We start from the raw sequence: 23,696 nt of genomic DNA, 5'->3' as shown, positions 1-23,696 counted from the left end.
TTTTTAGAGCACTGCTTTATAAATTACAACAGTTCCTTTCTAGGATGAAGTATGACCCATGAAAAATTTTCATTAGATAATTTTCTCTTCATTGCTTCTATTATTTCCAAAGGCCTTATTCTGACATTTCTTAAAATTTACTTTTTTTTTCATTTGTGATAGAACCTGTGAAGTCAGGCAGTACTCAAAGCACTACCTGATACATCATATAGATTCTTCCTTTACTATTGTATGAAAAACAGCACACTTCTCTTTTATAACTGTGAGGTGTAATTTTTAGTTAAAGGACAGTATCTAGTTAATAACTTATACATTGATTTACTTATCAGCATAACTTTTCTCTTCACTCTTTGCAGGTTGATGAGAAAGCTCTGAAGCATATAACAGAAATGGGCTTCAGTAAGGAAGCAGCAAGGCAAGCTCTTATGGATAATGGCAACAACTTAGAAGCAGCATTGAATGTACTTCTTAATAGCAATAAACAAAAACCTGTTACAGGTCCACCTTTGAGAGGTATAATTTATTAGGCAATGTGTGAAGTAGGATTGTTTGTTTTTCAAAGGAATATACATTATGGACAGAGATTTGCAATTTATTGCTGTGAGGGCTGTAGCTTTATTTAACATTGTGGTAAACAGAAGGAACATGTTTTGTGCAGGTTATTCTGAGTCTCACTGTCTTTATCTTTATATAAGATTGGTCTAATAATACCTTATGTTACAGCTTTTTTGTGAGGATTAGAGAAAATATAAAGTGTCTAGTTAATTGTCTCTAGAAGTATGTTGTTTGTATACCATGACTAAACATTTTGTAAACTTTTTAAATGAATGAGAATAACTTTTTCTTACTGTCATTATTTAATTGTTGCATAATCAAATTATTAGGTGAGTTTTTTTTCAATTCTCAAGCCTATATTCTTAAAAAAAGAATCTTTACAGAAAAATTTTATAAGGATTTTTTTTTCTGAAGAGGCAATTTATATGAACAAACTCAACTTTATGGCTAGATCATTTAGAGTGGATTAAAGGTGCTATTTAATATAATCATTTTAATACTTTTTATAATAGAAAAGATGTATAAAATACATAAAAATATGAAAAGAAAAATGCACATAAAATCCTTCTTAAGATGACTACTGATTGTATTTTAGTGTATTTTCTTCTTACATATACAGTATATGTCTTGCTTTTAAATCTTAAGGTAAAGGAAAAGGCAGGGGGCGAATAAGATCTGAAGATGAAGAGGACCTGGGGAATGCAAGGCCATCAGCACCAAGCACATTGTTTGATTTTTTGGAGTCTAAAATGGGAACTTTGAGTGTGGAAGGTAAGTTACCTTAAAGATTTTTAAAGGGCTCAGCTGATTAGATCGGCCTACCCAATGTAATTTCACTTTGGATTGTCTTCATGACAGTTGGTTAGGGGCCTTTATTCATCTGCAGAATCCCTTCACCTTTGCCATATAATGTAACCTAATCACACGTAGAATATCCCATCATAGTCACAGGTCCCAGTCACCTGCACAGGGAGGTGATTATATAGGGTGTATCTCCTAGAGGATCTTGGGAACCACCTTAGAATTCTATCATGCCTGAGAACATGGCTGTATATATCTCATCTGCTAAACCAATCTTTGAATTCAGTAGAACATCTCATTTGTATATTCATAAATCCTTTGTACATTCTTTTGACCTGCATCGTAATTTGTTTAGTTGTTACTTTGTTTTGCAATCTTAATTTTATCTTACTAGAAAAATGACAGAATTAAGAGATATAACTTTCTAAAGCTCAGTGTCTTCTTGCTTTTCTTTTTTTGCATTTCTTTGCCACTCCCACTGCACCATTCCTTTCCTTACTCCTCAAGGTCTAAAAATTACTCCAGTCATAAGTAATAGATACCTTACCATTTATTATTCTCTATTCACCATGAGTTTCCCAGTGGCTTTTATTCACTTATTAATTTATTCATTTAACAGATTTGTATTGGTATGTGTGACATTTTTGTTGACAATATAGATGACAGGGATTGTGCTGGTTATTACAGCATTATGGCTATTGACTGGTACAGACACACTGCCTGCCTTTTCAGGGCTTGTCTGTGAAAAGGATAGAAGATTTACAGGAAGCAAGATAGTACCTGTGTAAAAGTATTTGAATACAATGATAACTTCTAAAATCTCTTCCTCTAAGCCCTTTTTGTATTTTTATCCCAGTCTCCCCTTATACTGTCCCACTCAGAGCTCCTTTGATTTCCTTTTATCCTGCTGCCCCCTTACATTTGCTTTAGACCCCTGTAGTTTCTCATAAATCATATGAGGTTAAGACAGAATAGAAACTTTACTATGATCTATGTTCATATAATGCTTCAAATCTCATAAGACTCCTCCTATACCAATTAAATGAAGTAATATTTAGCATTTCACTTGGAAAAAAGTATCAAAGTTAATTGTGTGAATACTACACTTAAAACCTAACATCATTGTTAGAGAGATTTACTTCCGAGAGGACAAAAACTCATGAATACATCTGTTAATATAGAATATTGCTTTAGTAGAGTGTATTGTATTTACATCACTGTTACTGTCACAACTCAGAGTCAGCTAGAATGTGAGAAAAATGTGGAAATTAAAATTCACAAGGAATGCAATCTGTGACCTTCATAATTCCCAAATTCTAGATATTGGGAATATTTGTACAGGCCTTTAAATTTTATCCAAATTTAGAGGAGCATGTTGCTATGATTATCCTAACACCAGAAATTACCTTAGATTTTCTACTTACATTAGAAATGTCTGTCATGCTTGATAGACATTATTCTCAGAGAAGTGCAAAACTTTTTAATCTTTCTTAAAAGTACTGTGTGGGAAGGCCAGCTAACCAAAATGGCGGGTGGGTAGAAGTCTTCTTAGAGGACACTTACCTGAGTCCAAGGAGGAGTACTGGTGGGGAAGGGCAGACTAAGTAGAGGGACTGCATATGCAGGCTTAGAGATGCCAGAGCAAGCAGTTCCCTGTGGCTGGGAGAGTGTAGGAGGGCAGAGTCAGGGAAAAGAGACTGAGTGGAGGGCTAGAGCCAGGTCAAAAGCATTTCGTACTTAGGAGTTTTTATTTTATGCAGATTGCAGTGTAAAGCCATGAAAGAGTTTTGGACCTGAGAGTAATGAGGTCTGTTGGGTGTTTTCAGAAATTTTATTGTCAAAATAAGACCATCTAGTTGTTTTCTGTGTTGAGGAAATCGGGCAGACTTGAAACCACTGTTTGGCTTGCTATTTCACTTTTCTAAATTTTTATCTGGCCTGAAGCTGATTCGGTCAGTAGCAACTTTTCTGACCCTAAACTTTCTTTTTGATGATGTTGACATCACACAGAAGAGATTTATGCTAAGATACATGAGCACAACCAACTCAGCTGATATGTATATAGACAGATTATTGTGCTTGTGGATATCTCTTATGTTCTCTTGTTTTTGTCTTCATGGGTACAGTGAAGGTAATAAGGTTGATGGGAATGCTTGTTGTGTGGTCGCCCTTGTCTATCTTTTGCAGATATCATTCTGTTGTTTTCTTGTTAACCGATTCACACTACCAAATGGCAGTACTCTTAGGTGAGCTGGGGTTGATAGTAAAAAAAAAAAGAAAAAAAACTTGTGGCAAGCTACTGAATGGTTTTCTGCTCCTTTTATGACTTCAGAGCTATGTTTCTTTTTAATAGGAATTCAATCCCAGCATATACTTTTGCTTTTGTAAAATTGGATTTCCATTTTGGCCAGAGTTCCATAAATCTTATGTTCTAAAATTAAATCTTTATTGATAGGAGAAAATGTTGACCAGTTTTTAGAGAAAATCTAGAAGGACTTTCAGGATAGAGTCTCCATAATGTTTAATGGTTAAATGCTTTATGAACAGCTAATCAAGAGAGCTATGATCTTATGAATTTTGTTTATATTCAATCATCAGCATTATTCTTTGAGTCTATTACAGAAACCATTGATATTAGAAAGAAGTGTTCCTGGATCAGTGATGTGTGTATTTGGGGTTAAAAAATTTTTGTTCCTAATTTCAGTTGAATAATCAAACCTGTCTTGCTTCTATATTTTGTATCAGCATAAGTTGTCCTAGGATTTTTATTTAGTTTTAGTACCCCTGGAAATTAAGTTTTAGCTGAGTAAGCCTAGGCCTGGGTAGACTTGTTCTGTCATATCAGATTCACATAATGTGTCAGGCTTATTGGAATAAAAAAAATCCCTTAAGGGTATGATTCTTTTTGAAAATTTAATGCTGATTAGTAGTTCATTTCCTTTCATGTTACAAAATATTCTCTAAAAGAGCAAAGGGTGCTATTATTTCTTTATTTTGATTTTTAAAAAATTCTACCACCGGTAATTATCACATCCTCTTTTCTTAGAACTTTTCTCTTAGCATTAACTTTTTGTTGTTTCTTCACATTGGAATTAAACATAATTCTATTTGACATGTTTATCAGTATTCTGAAAGAGTGAGGTTGGATTACATTGTTTTCTTATAGTACTCACTAATGAAGGTGTTCTGTGCATTGTGTAGTACTTGATATCAACTTGGGAAGATTTGGATTGGCCAGTTTATAACAGGGCTATGTTCCAAAGGGCCTCTTTTTATAGAGATTTTTGGAATTTGTTATTATACACTAGATATTACAATTTGTGGCTAGATTATCAGGTCACCTTTCAAAAGTTAGTTTTTATGTCCTCCTGTACCTTAAGTATATCAGTATCACTTCAGTGGTACATAGCTACCATTTGAAACAATGACTGTGTATGTTAAGTTTCAACTTGGACAGAAGGGGAATAGGTTTGGTTCTTTCCATTGTTATGGGAGAGGAGAGTGAGTTGGCCAGAGAGTCAGGGGTGGGGTGGAAGAGGACATCTTGAGACAGTAATTTGTCTGGTTTAACTTTCTACATCTAAATAAGATCAAGTCAACTTTAATTTGTTCTCAGTGGATGTTCTGGTGGGGTAACAAGGGGCATTGTGCCACATGCAGGCAGAATAACTCCTCAAATTCATACTTTTCAATTATCACATTGTTTATGTCACTTATTTTGTAAATTAAGTGCATATGATCAGTTTTATTTGTGTTTCTTCATATTTTGTGTCACAGTTTTGGACAGTAGAATACAGAGCATGTCCCTATTATATTAAGGACAACCACTTAGAAAAATATGAACAAAATTCAAATAGACTTATAAAAAGGATAAGATTCACATTAAACTAATATAGTAACTGAGAACTCAAGACATTCATAAATGTTGGAGGTCATAAGTGATTAAGGTCCCCCTTTCCAGGTCCCAGTCTCATCTCCCACTACATTTCCTACCTTCCCTCTTTTGTTCATCAGGACAAAGAATTCTACGGTCCCCTAAGAAGCATGACTATCTTATTCTCAATCTTTTTGGCTTGTTGCTAGTAGATGGAAAGAGCACCTCTTAGCTGTTTGCGTCTTTGTCCTCTTTGCTTTCAAACTGGTCTTCTTGTCCTTTTCTTGTAGGACTTACTGAAGGTGGTGAGAGGTAACCTATGTAATGTTTTCCATCATCCTGACATTTTCATACCAAGTTCTATAAAGTACCAGCTTCATTAGTCAGGTGGTCTCAGGTCCAAGAAAAAAAGGCTACAGTTTATCTCTGTATAACCCAGGATTGCCCATGTATTTTTAGGGGATGAGGTGACTTTCACTGCCTTGGACCTTTCCTCTACTAAATAAGTTTTATGTTTTAGGTTCTGTTATTTGTATCACCCATTTCCTGGCACTGTTACCTATATTAGTTTGCTTTAAGTTTCTGCAAGTGGCAGAAACCCTAAAAATTAAAATAGGGAATTTATTGGCTCACCTAACTAGAGAGTCTCCATCTCTGGATTCTTCTTTTTTCTTTATTGGTGGACTTTCTCCATGTGGTAGCAAAGACTGGCTCAAGCAGCTCCAGATGTAGCATAAGGCCAGCATATAAGGCATAGTGACATATACAGGTAAAACAATTCATCTCAATTTTGCAAGCAAATATTTTTCGGAAAAGGTAAATAATTTTCATCATATAATTTTTGGTTTCCCAAGCTCAACTGAATCTTTCGAACTGGGATGTTGAGTATTGGTGTATGGGCAGTGGTTGGACTAAGAACCCAGAGAGACTCAGAGAAAAGTGTATTACAGCTCCTGGTGTCAGTCTCCATTCATAAATGGGATAAAAGGTAATAAAAAAATATTTCTCAAAAACCAGGAAATGGTCTCATTCCTGGGAAATAAGACAGGAAAAGACCTTTGATCTCCTTACATCTATATCTGCCCCTTTCTTAGCCAGGGGAACACAGGGCATCTTAATGGATTCTGTTCTGGATTATATGTAAAGGGAAATGTGTAGTTTCCCCCAAAGGTACAAAGTACTGTTACCAACAGAAGGGGGGATGGGATGCCGGGGCAGATAAATACAACCAACTCCACAGCTATCTTAACTCACAACTCTTGTCTTTACTTGTTGTATATCCTTGGGCAAGTTATAAAATGTCTTAAATCTTAATGTCTTCATGAGAAAATGGGAAAATAGTAAGGACACCTACTTTATTGGGTTGTTGAGACGATCGGTGAGATAATGCATAACAAGTGCTAAGCACAGTGCTTGCATACATCAGCCTCCATGTAATGGTACTTCCTGCCACCACCATTATTATTATCATCATCATCATTGTTAGCAGCAGCAGCATCCTCCTCCAGTCATCATCACTTTAGCTCTACCCTACTGCCTTATTTCAGGTCCTCATCAACCCTCCCACTGACTCTGTGCATCCCATCTTCCATATTGCTGCCAGTGATCTTTCAAAACACAAATTTGATCCTGCTACTTATTTGCTTAACACACTCCATTGATTATCCTCATTGGCAGGATAAAATTCAAACTATGCTACATTTGCTGTTTTATGGTATTCTGTTACTCAATTTGCTGTGGATTTTGTGGGAAGTGGCATTTATCTTGGTTAACCAGACTGTGTAATTTCAAATACTACATGATATACAGACATAAATGAAATATTTAGATATTAGCATATATAAAGATAATATTAATGGTTGATGGGTACTTCAGATCAAGTCACAGGCCTTTGATAGTTGGTAAAAGGTGCCTCTTTTGTTTCATATTTTTAAAATCAAATTTCAAGTCAGTTTAGATAGTTTGGCTTATAGATTTCCAGCAAGAATTTTAAAGACTGAAGAATAGGACTGCAGAAAGGAAATGTGATGTAGTAGTACTAGCCTAATTGGAAAGGCAGGAACCTAGGTCAAAAAGAGAGAGAATATGCATATGGGTTAAGCTTAGATGTTCTTGTGAAGGATTTCCTGAAGAAAGGATTGCCCATATATTGACCATTTGGTTTATTTATACTGATTGCATCAAACAACATTATTCTGTATTCCCCTGTATAGCTGCTTGATTGGAATAGGTGGTGGAGTTCCTTTCTGGAAGCCAGGGGTAAATGGTTGCTGTGTGAGTAGAGCCTTAATCTATCAACACAATAGAGGGAATGTGTAGCTATCTACCCACCACCTGTTACTTTTTCTCTATTCCTCCTCATCCCTCTGACCTACGCAGTGCTTGACCTTTTCTTGTTATAGTGCAAATTCCTTTCTACCATTCCATTCATTTTTAAATGAAAATTTACCCAACTTTCTAGATAAAACTTTAAGCTTAACTTGAATTGTCTCCAATTCTGTTTTGTGGACAACTTGTTGTCCTTAATAGTGAGGAGTCTGTGCCAGTACTACTTATTAATGTGTGGTCCAAGAATAAGTACAGATAAGTACAACATTTGAGAGTAAATATTTAGAAATTTTTTTAGCAATTTGACAGTGTCTCAACATTTGTTACTGCATTTTACAGAAGTAGCAGCAGATTGTTGGATATTAAAACCAAAATCAACAACAAAAAAAGCATGGTCCTTCGCCTCAGTTTCCTGTATCTGGCCTGTATTATTGTAACGTAGTGGTTCCTGAGTTTGCAAATATTCTGACAGCATAGTACCAAGATTTTCCTTTTGGCAGGGGTTTGGGGCCAGGTTAGCTTAAGATGGTAAGCAGTATACCAGGTGACAAATGGAAATATTTGCACATTTAATGTCCTGATTATGAATGTGAATGCAATGGTTAGTTGAATTTAATAAATTAATTATATAGACAAAGTTATATACAGAGTTAAGAATGGCTTTAGAGAAAAATTTTAAAGGTAATATATAGAAATTTGGTTAAAATTTATTTTATTCAATTTTTGGAGGTATGTTCTTAGGGGAAAGAGGCATTTCTAAAATAGAAACTGATAATTTGGGTTAAATAATTTCTTAATCAGGTGCTAGAGGCTTTGTTGATTTTTGTTGCAGAGGTGTTACTTGATAAATTGAGAAAAAGTTGAAATACAGGTAACAAATAAAAGGAAAATGGTCTATAATCTTATTGCCATGTTCTGTATTTGTTCCTATATATGAGAACATGCTTAAGTTAATCTGCTTAGTTAATCTGCTTTTTAATCTCAAGAAAATAATATAACTGTATTCCCATGTAATTACATATTCTTCTCTGTAATTTTTAATGGATGCATAGTATATTCTACAGTAATTACATTAGTATTGTTGGTCATGTAAAAGCTGTTTCCTGCTATAACAACACTTCAACAAATAGCCTTTTAATTATATTGTCCTATGTATCAGTGATTACTTTCTTCAGATAAATATATAGAAGTTAAATTGCTTAACATACATATAAGATTCGTTAACCATGCTATCAAATTTCCTCCATGGAAAATCTTATCATTATACATTTTTACCAGTTGTGTGTGACGATGACCAATTCCCCATCCCTGGTTTTTATTTTTGAAAACTCTTGACAATTTGAGAAGATAATTACCATTCTATTTTTTTAATTCACATTTCTTTGATCATTAGTGATGGTAAGCTGCCTCCTCCTCTATAGATTTATTGACCATTAATATTGTTGAAGGGGATTGTGTATTTATGTTAGGTGTCCTTGAACTAATGGGGTGTTTGGGTCGGTCTTACTGAATTGTGAGGGCTCTTTATACATATATAAAATATTATTCCTGTGATGACTTTATATATTTTGCACATTTTTTTCTGTTTAATTTGACTTTATATTTTATTCATATTTTATAACATTTAGAAGATTTTTATGATTAAAGATATTTTGTACATTACTAAACTTTGCATTAAACGCATTTCTGAATTTAATGTTTTTTATTTACCTTTTTTTGTATTGTGTATCGTTTCTCTTTTTTCATTAGGTACTCATTAGCTTTTCTATATATGGCACATTTTTTTAATAAACAGCAACTGTCTATTTTCCTTTTAGCCAAATACTTTGTAGAAGAGGATGATTACGTAGCAAGTTTAACTGAGTATATCGTGAAATCAAATTACTTTACTATTTACACTACTTTGTTTTCTTTTTCCACTTCTTGGTATTGTAACACCATAATCCATATTATGTATTTCTTTCTTTTAACTATGTCCTATTATAAAATATTTTTTCCATAAACATTTCTTGAACTAGTTATGAGATTTTTTTTTTTTCAAGACTACATTTAGAGAAAATTGAAGTATTAAAAAGACAGGTGGTTTCAACAGATGTTTCTTCTATAGCTGGGGTTTTCAGAATGTTCTGCTTTTTGATACATTGATTTTTGTTAGGAGAATTTTCAAGGAATTTGAAAAAATTAGCTCATCATGGAATATGATTTTTCGTTCAATTCTATCTGACAAAGTAAAGGAAAATGAAATGTAGTTATGATATTGAAATGGAAGTTAAAATTTATGTAGGAAAATCAGCATTTTGAGCAGAATTTTAATAGAGTTGCATTGACATTATTAATAAGATAAACAAACTTCCTTTCTCCCAAAATATTAATCCCATTGTTTTCTATTCAAATTTAGCAGTAACTCAAAACATAAATGCTGCCTTTAAAATGTAGTATTTTTAAAAGATACCAAGTTATTTAAATAATTGTTTGATTTATTTTCTTCTGTATGTTTTCTAAGGTTATAAAAATTCTGTTTTTATTGAAACATTAAATTATGAAATATGGCCAGCAATTTTTTTAACTTTCTATATAGAAGATAATCAATATGAAATGAATTAAATATTAAAAATTAGGCATTTATTGTTTGAGGACAGAGAGTAAAAATTATATTTATTCTATCAGTGTTTAACAATTTATGGAGATTTCCAAATACCTCATATTCAGGATAAAAGGTAAAGCACTCTTTGGTAAAATTTTGTCTAATATTTAAAGGGAAATGTTTTGGAAGACTTCCCTGATAAACTGTTTTTGCTTTAGTAGCATCTGCTCTTCCTTCAGCACTCATAACAATTAGGTCAGAAAAGGAATTAAATCGGTGTTCCTTTACTAAAGGAATGTGGGTAGGTTCAGAGATAGGAAGAAAATATTAATCATTGAGGTCCTATTTATCAAATCAATTGAATTATTCTTCTTAATATTATCCTAAAAGAAAGAAGTGTGACTTTAAAGAAAAAATATCCTTTAATAATTTAATAATAGTGGATTTTAGTATCTTGTGACAGTTTAAGAATAGCTTAAAAGAAAACTAAAACAGAAAAATGAGGTGAAATTTTGTATATTCCCCCAAATTTACACATCTGCCTTCCCTGAGGTGTGACCATGGTGTGAGGAAACTGAGTTGTGTGGAGAGAATACATGTGGGTGCCCTCAGTCAGCAGTCATAGCCTTTGAATCCTCCCAGCCCAGGCGGGAGACATGTGAGTGAGCAGACTGTCAGATGATTCCAACCTTGGGTGTTGAGTCCCATTCTGTGCAGTTCACCAGTGGTGGCCTCGAACATCATAGAGCAGAGGCCAGCTGTCCCCACTGTGCCCTTTACGAACTTCTTACACACAGTATCTGTGAAAGTAATAAAACGTATATTCTGTTATACCACTAAGTTTGAGGTGATTTGTTAAGTAATCATAGTTATTGGAACAATCCCTGAAAATTGACATCATTTAGGATTGAAATTTAAACAAACAGAAAAAGCACTTGTATGTGAAAAAATCTTATTCTGCTATTGACATGTTGCTTTTTAAGTCCCTATACTATTTCAGCTTTATAAATGCATTTTAAAAAAGTAGTTAATAATTTTAGTGTCATACTTAATTGCCTAGGTATGTGATTTCTAGACTGCATCTTTTAGGAACCTAAAATTACTCTGAATGTCTTAGATATGTGGGTATTTTGTTAGACTAGTACTAGCATATCCAACACTAATCTAAGAACATCTCCAGATTTCACCTAGGGGCCAAATTCAAAGGACTTAGTTTTTCAGAACCAACTTAATCTCTGTGAAATGCCTTGAAAAGAAGCTCTGTAGGTTCTATAAGTTCCTTTTAGCTGGAAGTTTCAAAGGAATATTATTAGAGATGCTTTTAACTTCAGATAACCCAAATACACTTCACTTTTGAATATCTGAATTTTTCTGTATAGATGTATCTGACATAATTGAGCATTAGTGACCTGAAGAAATTCACCTCTGATGTAGGGCTACCATATTAAATCTACATTAATTTATTTTGTTTTATTTCACTATTTCACTATTGATTTCACTATTTATACATTATATAATTTTCATTGTTGCTTATATCTGTAGATGATATAAATTTTCTCGAAATATTAGAACACATGAGCCTCTTTTTCTTTTTTGCCATTCTTCTATTTTCCTCAATTGTCCATTCATTTAAACTTAAATTTAATGAACATAAAATAAAATAATAGGTATTATTATTGAATATCTACTTTGTGCCAGGGCTATGGTAGGTACTTTGCATACTATTAATTCATTTAATCATTTGCAATTGCAAAATATATGCTGTTATTTCCATGAGACGATAAGGAAATAGTCTCAAAGAGCTGAAATATCTTGTCCATAAGAAGTAAAGAACTGCAATTTGTCAGTGTCTGTCTGATTCCCAAGTTAGAATTATTTGTGCTAACCTGTATTTCTAAGCATCTACTAGTTTCTTGGAGGAAAGAACAATTAACAGTTCAGTTTTAAGGTATATTAAGTTTAAAAAAATCAAGAAGCAACGTCCGTCAGGCAGTTGAACTTAGAGATCAAGTAGAGGGGGAAGAGCCAACAGAGGACATTGAGAAAGCAGCCCAGAGGAGAAGGAGCTCAAGGGAATGCTGAGAGATGAGGGTGGAAAGTGGCCATTGAGTTTACATAACCCCAGTAGTGTATTGCTAACTGTCTAACTACTGGCACTGGGAATGGAGGTGGGATGGGGACCTGATTTGTAGCTTTTGCCAGTTCTGGGAGTAAATATTCCAACTTTGGTTTAACCAGTTTGCACATTTTCTGAAAATTTAATAATTGGCTCTTGTGAGATGTTCAAGCTGCCTCCAGGATACCACTTGTTGGAGACTTTGGTGAGAATAGTGACAGTGAAGTGATGGGGATATTAAAGGACAAGGTGGAGGATATCCAGTAACTGAAACCTTATATGGACATTAAAATAATTATTTTGAAGAAAGAGATAAGAAAGAAAATATTTTGCATACCATGAAAAAAGTTATACAAGGGTGTCAAGTGATTTGTGGTGTCTCTTCTTGCCTACCCCATAATATTTGTAAAGGTTTATATTTTGTTTTATAATATGTGGAAAATGAAATACTTGTGTTTATATGTGTGTGCTAGGAGTGAGACATAGCTCCTGGTCTTATGCTTTGTAATCTGTAGTCAGAATTCATACAGAATAAATCTATAGAGTAAACATATTGTGTATAGAGGAAATAAAGTGTATAAATTTTGGACTGAGAAAATTTTTATAGCCAATGAGTTTTGGAATATATAACATTTACCTTTTCAAATTAATAATTAATGTTTATTATGTTTATACTTCGAGTTTTCTCTGCAAGGGACTTTCCAGGAACATATTGCCTCCATAAAACAGGTTTGTAGCACAGGGCCTTTGTGTATGCTATTCACTCTACTTGGAATACTCTTCCTTGCTTTCATTGCATGCGTGGTTTCTTCTCATTCTTTGGAGCTGAACTCAAGCACCACTTCCTCAGAGAGGTTTTCTCCCTAAATTGAAGAGCACCTCCCACCCCTTCCAGCTTTATCATAACAGTCTATTTCCTTCATAGACTGTATCACAATTGAAACCTGTTATTATTTGTATATTTATTTGTTTTTTGTCTTTTCCCATTAAAACGAAATCACTAGGATAAAGAGATTGTATCTTTTATCCACTGCTTTATATGTAGTGATGAGAACAGTGCTTATGTTGGTCCATAGTCAGTGCTTGATAACCACAGTGAAAACTGAATCAATGAAAAAAGTAAGTGCATCCCTCTCTCCACATTTTCTCTGTTGTATTTTTTTTTATTTTATTTTGAAATAAATTCAAAGTTACATGAATAGTTGCAAAAACAATACTAGCCCCATACACAGAATTCCATCATACCCTGACCCCCCTCCCCCGATAGCTCAATCCACCAACTTTAACATGCTGTCACATCACTATTTCTTTCCCTCCCTATCATCCATTATATATTTCTCTGTCTTCTGAACATATGAGAGTTAGCTGCACACATCCGTGAACATACACTATAATTCACGTATGTACTTCCCATGAACAAGAACATTGTTTTATGTAATTCCATTAAGCGCAGCTAAGAAGTATAAGAGATTCAACAATGATACAATGCTTACATTCTATATTTCCTTTTCCTTATGTCTCAACTGTGTCCCTTTGAGCCACCTGTCCTCTACAGTCCAATCCCATCTAAGTTCATCCTTAGCATTCAATTGTCGTCTAGTTAGACTTTTTTTTTTTTTTTCCTTTTTTCAATTATGAAAACATATATACAGCCTAAATCTTCCCATTCCACCCCCTCCCTAGCCTTCCATTAGTGGGATTAATCACATTTAGAATGATGTTATGCTCTTTCCCACCATCCATTGCTAGAAATTTCCCTTCACCTCAGACAGCAACCCTACACTCCTTTCTTAACTTCCCATTGCCCCTTCCCCCATTTCTCTTAACCCAAACTCTAATTTCATCTCTATGGTTATATTCTCTGATAATTTCTTTGTGTTTACTGTGGGCCTTAAAATTAACCTCTTAAATCCCTATCAATCTTGTTTTTCTTTGATACCACCTTCACTTCAATTGGGCACATAAACTATGTTCCTATACTCCTTCATTCCCCCACCTTTATATAGCTGTCTAAAATTACATATTTTTCATTGAGTTCAAAACCACTGATTTGTCAGTAGAGTTTGTGTATTTTTTATCATGTAGGAAGTAAATAGTGGAGTTATAGTTCAAAAATTATTGACTTCTATTTGTATTCCATTGTGTTTGGAGAATGTTCTTTGAGTATATTCAATTTTTTTTTTTTTTTAATTTCTTGAGGCTTGTTTTATGTCCCAGCTTATGGCCCCTTCTGGAGAAAGATCTGTGATCACTAGAGAAAAATGAGTGTCCTGGTGATTTGGGATGTAAGGTACTATATATGTCTGTTAAAATTCTCTATATCTCTTTCTCCTTTCTTTGTCTCTCTGTTGGTAGGACTTCCTTTAGAATCTGAAGTAGGGCAGGTCTTTTATTGGCAAAGTCTCTCAGCATTTGTTTGTCTTTGAAAAATTTAAGCTCTTCCTCAAATTTGAAGGAGAGTTTTGCTGGATAAAGTATTCTTGGTTGGAAATTTTTCTCTCTCAGAATTTTAAATATGTCATGCCACTGCCTTCTCGCCTCCATAGTGGCCACTGAGTAGTCACTACTGAGTCTTATGTTGTTTCCTTTGTATGTGGTGAATTGCTTTTCTCTTTCTGCTTTCAGAACTTGCTCTTTCTCTTCCGTATTTGAGAGTCTGATCAGAATATGTTTTGGGGTGGGTTTATTTGGATTTATTCTATTTGGAGTTCACTGGGCATTTATGCTTTGTGTGTTTATATTGTGTAGAAGGTTGGGGAAGTTTTCCCCAACAATTTCTTTGAATACTCTTTCTAGACCTTTACCCTTCTCTTCCCCTTCTGGGACACCAATGAGTCTTAAGTTTGGACGTTTTATTTTATCTATCGTATCCCTGAGATCCATTGTGATTTTTTCAATTTTTTTCTTCATTCTTTCGTTCTTTCATTTTCTGTTCTGTGGATTTCTAGGACACTGAGATGTTGTTCAGCTTCCTCTAGTCTTGTATTGTGAATATCCAGAGTCTTTTTAATTTGGCCAATAGTTTCTTTTATTTCCATAAGATCTTCTATTTTTTTATTTACTCTTGCAATGTCTTCTTTATGCTCTTCTAGGGTCTTTTTTATGGTGCTTATATCCTGGGCCATGGTCCTCTTGATGTCCTTTAAATCCTTTGCCATGTTTTCATTCTTTGATTGTAGTTCTTCAATTAAATTTGCGAGGTATAACGTTTCTTCCAAAATCTTGATTTGTGTGTTTGGAGCTGGATTCTCCATGTCATCTGGTTTTATCATATGCGTTAAGATTTTCTGTTGTTTTTGGCCTCTTGGCATTTGTTTTGCTTGATAGGGTACTTTCAAGTTGTATCAAAAAAAAAAAAGGGATATCGATCTAATTTTTCAGAGACACAGTTTGGTGAGGTACACTTTCTCTAAGTAACCAGCAGATGGCGTCTGTGAGCCATCTATATCCCTCCAGTCAGTTCTCGTATAGTGAGGGGAAATGATTCTTGTGTGTTCAGTTGGAGAGCTCAGCCTGGGCGTGCCTCTGGAGTTGCCTGCCCTGAATTTGGGGCGTGTGCATGGGTGGCCAGGGAGGAAGGGCAGCTCTCTCTCCATGTCCCATAAACCACCGGACTTGGCGTAGCGCCCCTGGGTTCTCCTAGCGGATCCCCTCTCCCAGCCACGATCTTCCCTCAGCCGAGGGGGATGCCGTGCTATGTCATCAGTGTGCGCCGTCCCTCTAGGGAAGCCCTGGGCTGCTTGGCTGTTCTGCAGGGCTCTCAGCTCGTTTCAGAATGCAGAATGTGTGAGGCTGTCTTTACTGCAACGCCTTGTGGGCTGAGAGCAGCCGAGGTTTTCTCCACAGAGAGAGAGCGAGAGACAGAATATTTCCCCCGATTCTCCCAAGGTCAGTTGTCGCCAGAAGCCTCTGTCTGCTTGTTGAGGATTCGCTGTCTGTATTGAGCAGTTAATATTAAAACCTCACTTGGAGCTGGGCTGAGAAAGTGCACGGCGCGGCTTCCGTGAGGGAGGGTCTCTCGGCTCTAGGGTCTCGGCTCTCAGCGCAGGTCCTCAATTTTACTTACAGATTTTATGCTGTGATCTCGGGCATTCCTCCCAATTCATGTCGGTGGAAGTTGAGTGTACAGTCACGTTTGTCTCCCCGCTACCATTCCAGGTTATTTACTGTTTTTTTGTTCATTTATGAATTGTTCTGGGGAAGACTAAGTCTTCCACTTTTTTCTATGCCACCGTCTTCCCAGAATCCTCCTGTTGTATTTTTTAATGTAAAAAGTTTTCAAGGGTACATGTAAGAAATTTTATTATCTGGAGAATGTTCGTACATATACTATTAATTAATAGACTTTATTTTTTAGAACAATTTTAGGTTTACAGGTAAGTTGAGCATTGAGCACATAGTACGGAGTTCTCATATACCCCCTCCTTGCTCCCTAGTTTCCCCTATTATGAACATCTTGCAATGGTATGGTATGTTTGTTATATTTGATGAACCAATATTTGATATATTATTATTATGACTGAAGTACATAGTGTTCATGTATATTTTAAGTGAGAAAATAGCTTAGTAAACAGTATTAGAGTATAATTTTGATTTTCTGATGCATTTAAATTTTTTCTATAATGAGCTACCTTTATAATTTTACAATAAAAGAGTTTTTATTAAAGCATTCTTCCTGCTCTGTTTTCAACAGGTATACAACAACAACAAACTAAAACAAGATAAGGATCCTGAACCTAGAGGGCTGGGGAGAGGGGTTGTTTGTAGTTGATGGGGATGTCTAAGTAGGGAAGCTCCTTATTTTCCAAGTATTAGTTTTCCCTAATGTAATTAAATTTAATATATTTGCATAATTTTAATGCTATTAATATAGTTGAAAAATAACAATGACAGTTAACATTCACTGAGTGTTTAGTAAAGCCAGGTACTGTTCTAAGTGCTTTATGTCTATTCACTAAGTTAATCCCATTAGATAGGCACTCTTAATATCACTATCTTATAGATGTGTCTCTGAAAAGTTAAATATCTTGCCTAAGATTACAGAAATAATAAGAGGTAGAGCTGCAATATAAACCTAGCAGTCTCGATCCAAAGGTTGTGCCCTAGGTACCCTGTGATCTGCTAAATCCAAGTTTGTGAGTTTCTCAATACCAATCCAGCTCTTAATAGGGGTTTTAGTTTTTTCTGCATCAATGTGAAGAGATTATTAATTTTAAATCAGAGTTCTGGCAGTTCTTAGCATTCACATTTATTTTTCAGCCCATCAGAGATCACAAAAGAGCCTTCGTGATTTCTGCCTTTTACCAGAAATGAAAAGATACAGGTGATAAAATTATAGCTAACATATTGGTTACATTCTGTTTTGTTTCTGTGTAGAGGCAACTTGAAATCCTGAAAAAGTCCTGGGCTTGGGCTTCAGTTAGACGAGTTTGAATCCTGGCTTCAGCATTTTCTCTCTACAAGCCTTTAGTTGAGGCAAACTATTTGTTTCTTCACTTGTAAGATAAGGATAACAGTGTTGCCCTTTTCAGGGGTGACTGTGAGGATATATGAAATAATGTAGTCAAAAGACCTTTAATGTAGAGTTTAACACATAGTAAATATTAAATCTCTCCCTTTAAGGGTGGGTGTCCCAGAATAAAATGAGGAATAGTCTTGGGACACAAAATGTACCTCTTTTTCTAGTGTAAAATGGAGGTATGATTGTGCTTGAGAATGAATATTTCTGCAAAGAATTATTAATATTTTAAGATTCCTGATTAATTTTGCAAAACCATAATATATGCCCACATGATTTTTAACAATTAATGAATTCATTGTTAATGATTCTTGCATTTCAGATCATGAGCATGTGAAATGTTGTATTCAATTGTCTTGTTATCATATATTTTGAAACTCAGTATCTGGTATAATAGAAACATTTTATCTCAAATCAGACTGAACTTGTGCAGCATTGTTTGATTAGTTCTCTCGTATGAACTTTCATCACTGACTTTTAGGTGTTCTCTACTGGAAAGCTGGTTTTGTGACAAATCCAGTTTCTTTTACTCTCAGTTTTCTCTTTTGCAAATGTTTCCCCCTTTTTTCGGCTTTTTATTCTAATTGTTACCAATATCTATTTATGCTTTCTGTTTCTTTTTGAATCTTTCCCCTTTGAGCATTAAAAAAAGGGTGCCTTGTATTCTGCTACCTGCAGAGAAAAGTATCTTGATATCTTTATTATTAGAGTGATTTTAGACCTGGCCTATAGTACCAATTAGTATTCTGTGTGGTTTGGAATCAGCATTCCTCATCAACAAGGGTGGCAGATAATCGATTACATTCTGATTAGAGAGCTAAGGAGCTACCTTTCCATTTACTTTGGGGATATTCTATAATTTATTTAAAATTGCCTTTTCCACAATTTAGTAATCGAGTATATTCTACTAGTTTTTTTTCGTAGATTACCTCAATTTCAAAATATTTACTTTATGTCTGACTTAAGGAAACCCAGGAATGATGATAATATGTATGTGGGGGAATTTAGAGGTCTTTCTCTCTTGGCTTACTGTTATTTCATTTTGGAGTGAAATAGATATATGAAAACTATTTTCTTTTAAAATTACAATTTTATCTTCAGCCTCAGTAAGTGTATTTCATTTATTCTTAAAGGAAATTCTTATTTTTCAAAAATAATTTCCTTTGTAGATTCATTATACTATCACAGCATAATAATTGAAAAAAATGTTACAATAGTTAAGCAGAATGATTTTTTTCTCCTTAGTATCATCCTGCTTCTTTCTTTGTTAAAAATAATAAGCTGTATTGGAATTTCTTCTTCCCTTTTGTAGGACAATACTTTTGATACAAGAAACTTGGTGGATGAGAATGATTGCATATATAAATGAAGGTGTTATTGCTTAGTGAGAAACTCAATGTTTATTCATGAATAGAACTCTTTATATAGTTCTTTATATAGTTCCATGAGCTCAGTAAGGCACCCTTTTATCCTAAATTATAGACTAGGAAATCTTTCCTTTTTTTTCTTCTGGAAGAAGTGAAATCACATTCTCCTATACTATGAAGCGTAGTTGATGATTTCATTCTGTCTGTAGGGTTATCCAGCTCCAGTTCTAGTTCAAGATACTGAGTTACTCTCATTATGACCTAATTTATTGGTACCTCCTGACCATCTTAGCTATCAGGGGTCCTGACTGGAATAATTTAAGAAAAATTGGTCCCTAAATACAGCAGATCTAAAAAGCTTACTTCCAGAATACCTCTTCAAACCTAATTGGAAGCAAATAAAATACCTTCATATTTATTCATTGATTTATTTTGGAAGTTGAAAATGTCTTCAGTTCACTATACAAGGAGCTTTACCTTTCTCTATTAAATAAACCTCATAACATCTATATCATAAGACTACTGTGGGGACTATTGACAATGTGTATAAAGAACTAGTGTATAGTACCTAATACATAGCAGATACTTAGCAGAGGGCAACTGCTGTTTTTGTTGTTAATAATCACTGGAACACGTGAAAAAAATGCTTTCTGCTGAAAATGTTCATTTGTGTACTGCTTATGTTCACTACTATTTTTGCTTTTCTGAAAATATTTACTCTTGGATTCTAATAGAAAGTAAAGGTGACCATCTAATGAAAAATTTAATATTAACTATAGTGGTTTAAAATTAGATATTTATATTATGTTTATGAAGCAGATCTTCCTGAAAAGAAGTGATTTTTTAAAATGTCTTTTTAACTTTAAATAGTCTTGGTTAGTGTTTGAGATCTAGCATATTTGAAAAAATCTGTATTCTTTGTCACAATTAATGGATGGTTTGGCTTGATATAGAATTCTTCATAGAAAATAATTTTCTCTAAATTGTAAAGGTATTTGAAGCTTATTAGACTGGTTCTTCCAGCATTCTTCTGAGAAGATTGTTGCCATTTTGAGTCTTGTTCTACTATCTGTGACCTGTTATGCCAGTCAGGAAGCTTTAAGGGTCTTCTTTTATCCTTGTTGTTCTAAACATTTCACCTTGTACCATTTTGCCTCCAGTGGATGCTTGGAAATGTATGGGAACAGTCTGGGTAGTCCCTGTGACTTGAGAGTGCTGGAGGAGGGTAGTTTTGGCATTTAGTGCCTAGAGGTCAAAGAGGATAATTGTCTTGCAATGCAGGGAACATTCTCACCCAGAATGTCAATAGTACCCTTCTTGAGAAGTGTTGTGACCCTGGGAAATATATGAATAGTCCCTGCCTTCATGTGGTTTATGGTATATGGCAAAAGAAACAAGAATTGTCACAGAAGACCAATTTATGTATTTGGTAATAACGTTATGGACATGCTGTGGGAAACAGTGGAAGAAGAAAGTATAAATGATATGGTATAAATTGAAATAAACTAAAAATCATTACCTGAAATATAGCCATTTAAAAAAGTTCTGAGTATATTTAACTGTTAATGCTTTTGGTTCCAAGTTGGACAATATCTGCATTATTATATTCAGTCATATTTTTTTTATTAAATTCAGTTTTATTGAAATACATTCACACACCATACAATCATCCATGATATACAATCCACCGTCCACAGCATGACAACATAGTTATGCGTTCATCACCACAATCTATCTCTGAACATTTTCCTTACGTCAGAAAGAACCAGAACAAGAATAAAAAATAAAAGTGAAAAAAGAACACCCAAATCATCCCCCCATCCCACCCCATTTGTCCTTTAGTTTTTATCCCCATTCCTCCACTCATCCATACACTAGGTAAAGGGGGTGTGATCCACAAGGTCTTCACAATCACACTGTCACCCCTTCTAATCTACATTATTATATAATTGTCTTCAGGAGTCCAGACTGCTGGGTTGGAGTTTGGTAGTTTCAGGTATTTACTTCTAGCTATTCCATACATTAAAGCCTAAGAGGTGTTATCTATATAGTGCATAAGAATGTCCACCAGAGTGACCTCTCGACTCCATTTGGAATCTCTCAGCCACTGAAACTATTTCATCTCATTTTGCATCTCCGTTTTGGTCAAGAAGATACTCTCAGTCCCACGATGCCGGGTCCACATTCATCCCCGGGAGTCATACTCTGCGTTGCCAGGGAGATTTACACCCCTGGGAGTCGGGTCCCACGTAGGGGGGAGGGCAGCGAGTTCACTTGTCGAGATGGCTCAGTTAGAGAGAGAGAGGGCCACATCTGAACAACAAAGAGGTACTCAGGGGGAGACTCTTAGGCACCATTACATACAACTTTAGACTCTCCTTTGTGGTAATGAGCTTCATAAGGGCAAGTCCCATGCTCGAGGGCTCAGCACATCAAACCGCCAGTCCCAATGTTTGTGACAACATCAACACCAGTCCAGGTGAGAATGTCCAACACATCCGCACCTTCCCCCAGATCCTCGGGGCTGGGGAGGGGGAGGCTGTAAATATATTTTTTATTATCTGCCCAAATTACTCTAGGATGTGTCACTATTTCACTCCAGCCTATACTAACCTACCATATCTCACTTCCTATTCAAAGTTCCGTGCAATTGTGGTGTTTGAACAAATCGACTGTAGAGTTGTACCGTTTAGAAAATTTAGATCCTGTACCAAATAGATATCTATTCCCTTGGTCTCATATGAAAGTTGAAGTTTTAAAACACAATCAGTTTCAACCTTTACCCTTTGGCCTGGCTTGTCCTGGTCTTAACCAGACCTGCTTCATTCATATCAGTAATTGAAGTCTGGGCTCTTTTTCAGCTTTTTTTTTTTTTTTTTTTGACAGTGGTTCAGTCATATTTTTGACACCTTTTTCTATATTTTCAAGTTGTACCTGATCTTACTGAATTACATGGACAGGTCAAGAACATTTTTCTATAATAGGGCATCTCATTGTAATCCGAACACTTAGAAATTCCAGATCCAGAAAGCTTTGAGATAGAATATTTTTGCATAGGCTAGAGCTTGATGAACAATGATAGCTATACATTTCTTTGTTGGACTCGGATTCAGAAAGGAGTTAAGCAAGGGTTGTACTTGTGCAGTTTCATGGCTGCTTTTGAATTAGCAATTTGCAGTTCTGTTTCATTAATGCTTTGGGAAATGAGTTGCCAGGGTAGCGTATATAGTTTTATTTTTAAAATATAAATATCCAAAGACAAGGACAAAATGCTTTAAAATTTTCTACCCTTTTCATGGTCCATATCATTGTTTTATTTCATTATTGTGGGTAACTAGGAAAACTCGACATTAAAAATATGTGCTTTAAGGAAGCAGAGAGGGATTAAAATAATGGAGTGGGAAGATGGAGGAAGATGTTAAAATAGCAGTTTGATAATTTTGTATTAGTATAATTTTTAGGCATTTAAAATAATTTAATGTTAATGCAGAGTCTTCATTGTAATATGCACGTGGTATATTTTACCTTTCAGAACCTAAATCTCAGCCACAGCAGCTTTATCAGGGACAATATAGGTTGTCGAATACTGAGCAAAATGGAATAAAAGATAATAATCAACCAAGACATGTTCCTCGAAATGATACCAGGCAGCCAAGAAATGAAAAACCTCCTCGTTTTCAGAGAGACACTCAAAATTCAAGGTCAATTTTAGAAGGCAGTGGATTACCTAGAAACAGAGGTTCTGAAAGACCAAGTACTTCTTCAGGATCTGAAATATGGGCTGAAGAGAGAATCAAGTATGATAGACCATATTCTAGATATGACAGAACTAAAGATACTTCATATCCTTCGAGTTCTCAGCACAATGAAGGTGCTTTTAAAAAAAGAGATAACTCTATGCAAAGCAGACCAGGAAAAGGTCCACCCTACGCAGAGGCAAAAGAAAATCCACTTCCTCAAGAATACGTAGATTACAATAATCAAAAACGTGGGAAAAGAGAAAACCAAACAGCAAATCCTGATCATTTTTATGACAGGAAACCACGAACAATAAATAATGATGCTTTCAGTGGTGTAAAATTTGAAAAATATTTTAATGTAAATACTGATTACCAGAATCCTGTTAGAACTAACAGCTTCATTGGTGTTCCAAATGGAGAGACAGAAATGGCACTGAAGGGGAGGCGAGTAGGACCTATTAAGCCTGCAGAACCCATCACAACTATACCCTATGATGATAAAGTATTTTACAATAGTGGGTCCAAAAGAAGATCTGGGCCAATTAAACCAGAAAAAGTACTAGAATCATCTGTTCCTATGGAGTATGCAACAATGTGGAAACCTGGAGATGAATGTTTTGCACTTTATTGGGAAGACAACAAGGTATGTATCCTATAAATGTATTATATACTGATATTAATGAATGTATCATTCTAATGGGACTTCATAGAAATCCATCACTTTGGGATTATGAATTTTGTTCTAATTGTTCCTGTTTAAAGCCTCTGAACAGATATATAGATATATAATTTGTAAAAGAGGGAAAAAACAAA

The 23,696-nt window shown here is 34.9% G+C and overlaps 1 protein-coding gene across 6 annotated transcripts in view; it reads left to right on the top strand.

The window, feature by feature from the left end:
• TDRD3 (tudor domain containing 3) overlaps positions 1-23,696 on the top strand; it is a 291,817-nt gene that overhangs the window by 212,514 nt on the left and 55,607 nt on the right. For all 6 annotated transcript variants that reach the window (XM_037799609.1, XM_037799608.1, XM_037799611.1 and 3 more), the window contains 3 exons: positions 357-513; positions 1,201-1,326; positions 22,676-23,526. In XM_037799609.1, the coding sequence (XP_037655537.1) occupies positions 357-513; positions 1,201-1,326; positions 22,676-23,526 (1,134 nt within the window). The remainder of the gene's footprint in view (positions 1-356; positions 514-1,200; positions 1,327-22,675; positions 23,527-23,696) is intronic.

This window comes from Choloepus didactylus, chromosome 12 (genome assembly GCF_015220235.1).
Source record: "Choloepus didactylus isolate mChoDid1 chromosome 12, mChoDid1.pri, whole genome shotgun sequence".
Taxonomy (NCBI): Eukaryota; Metazoa; Chordata; class Mammalia; order Pilosa; family Megalonychidae; genus Choloepus; species Choloepus didactylus.
The sequence above is the reverse complement of the archived record's forward strand: the minus strand, read 5'-3'. Positions and strand labels throughout refer to the sequence as shown.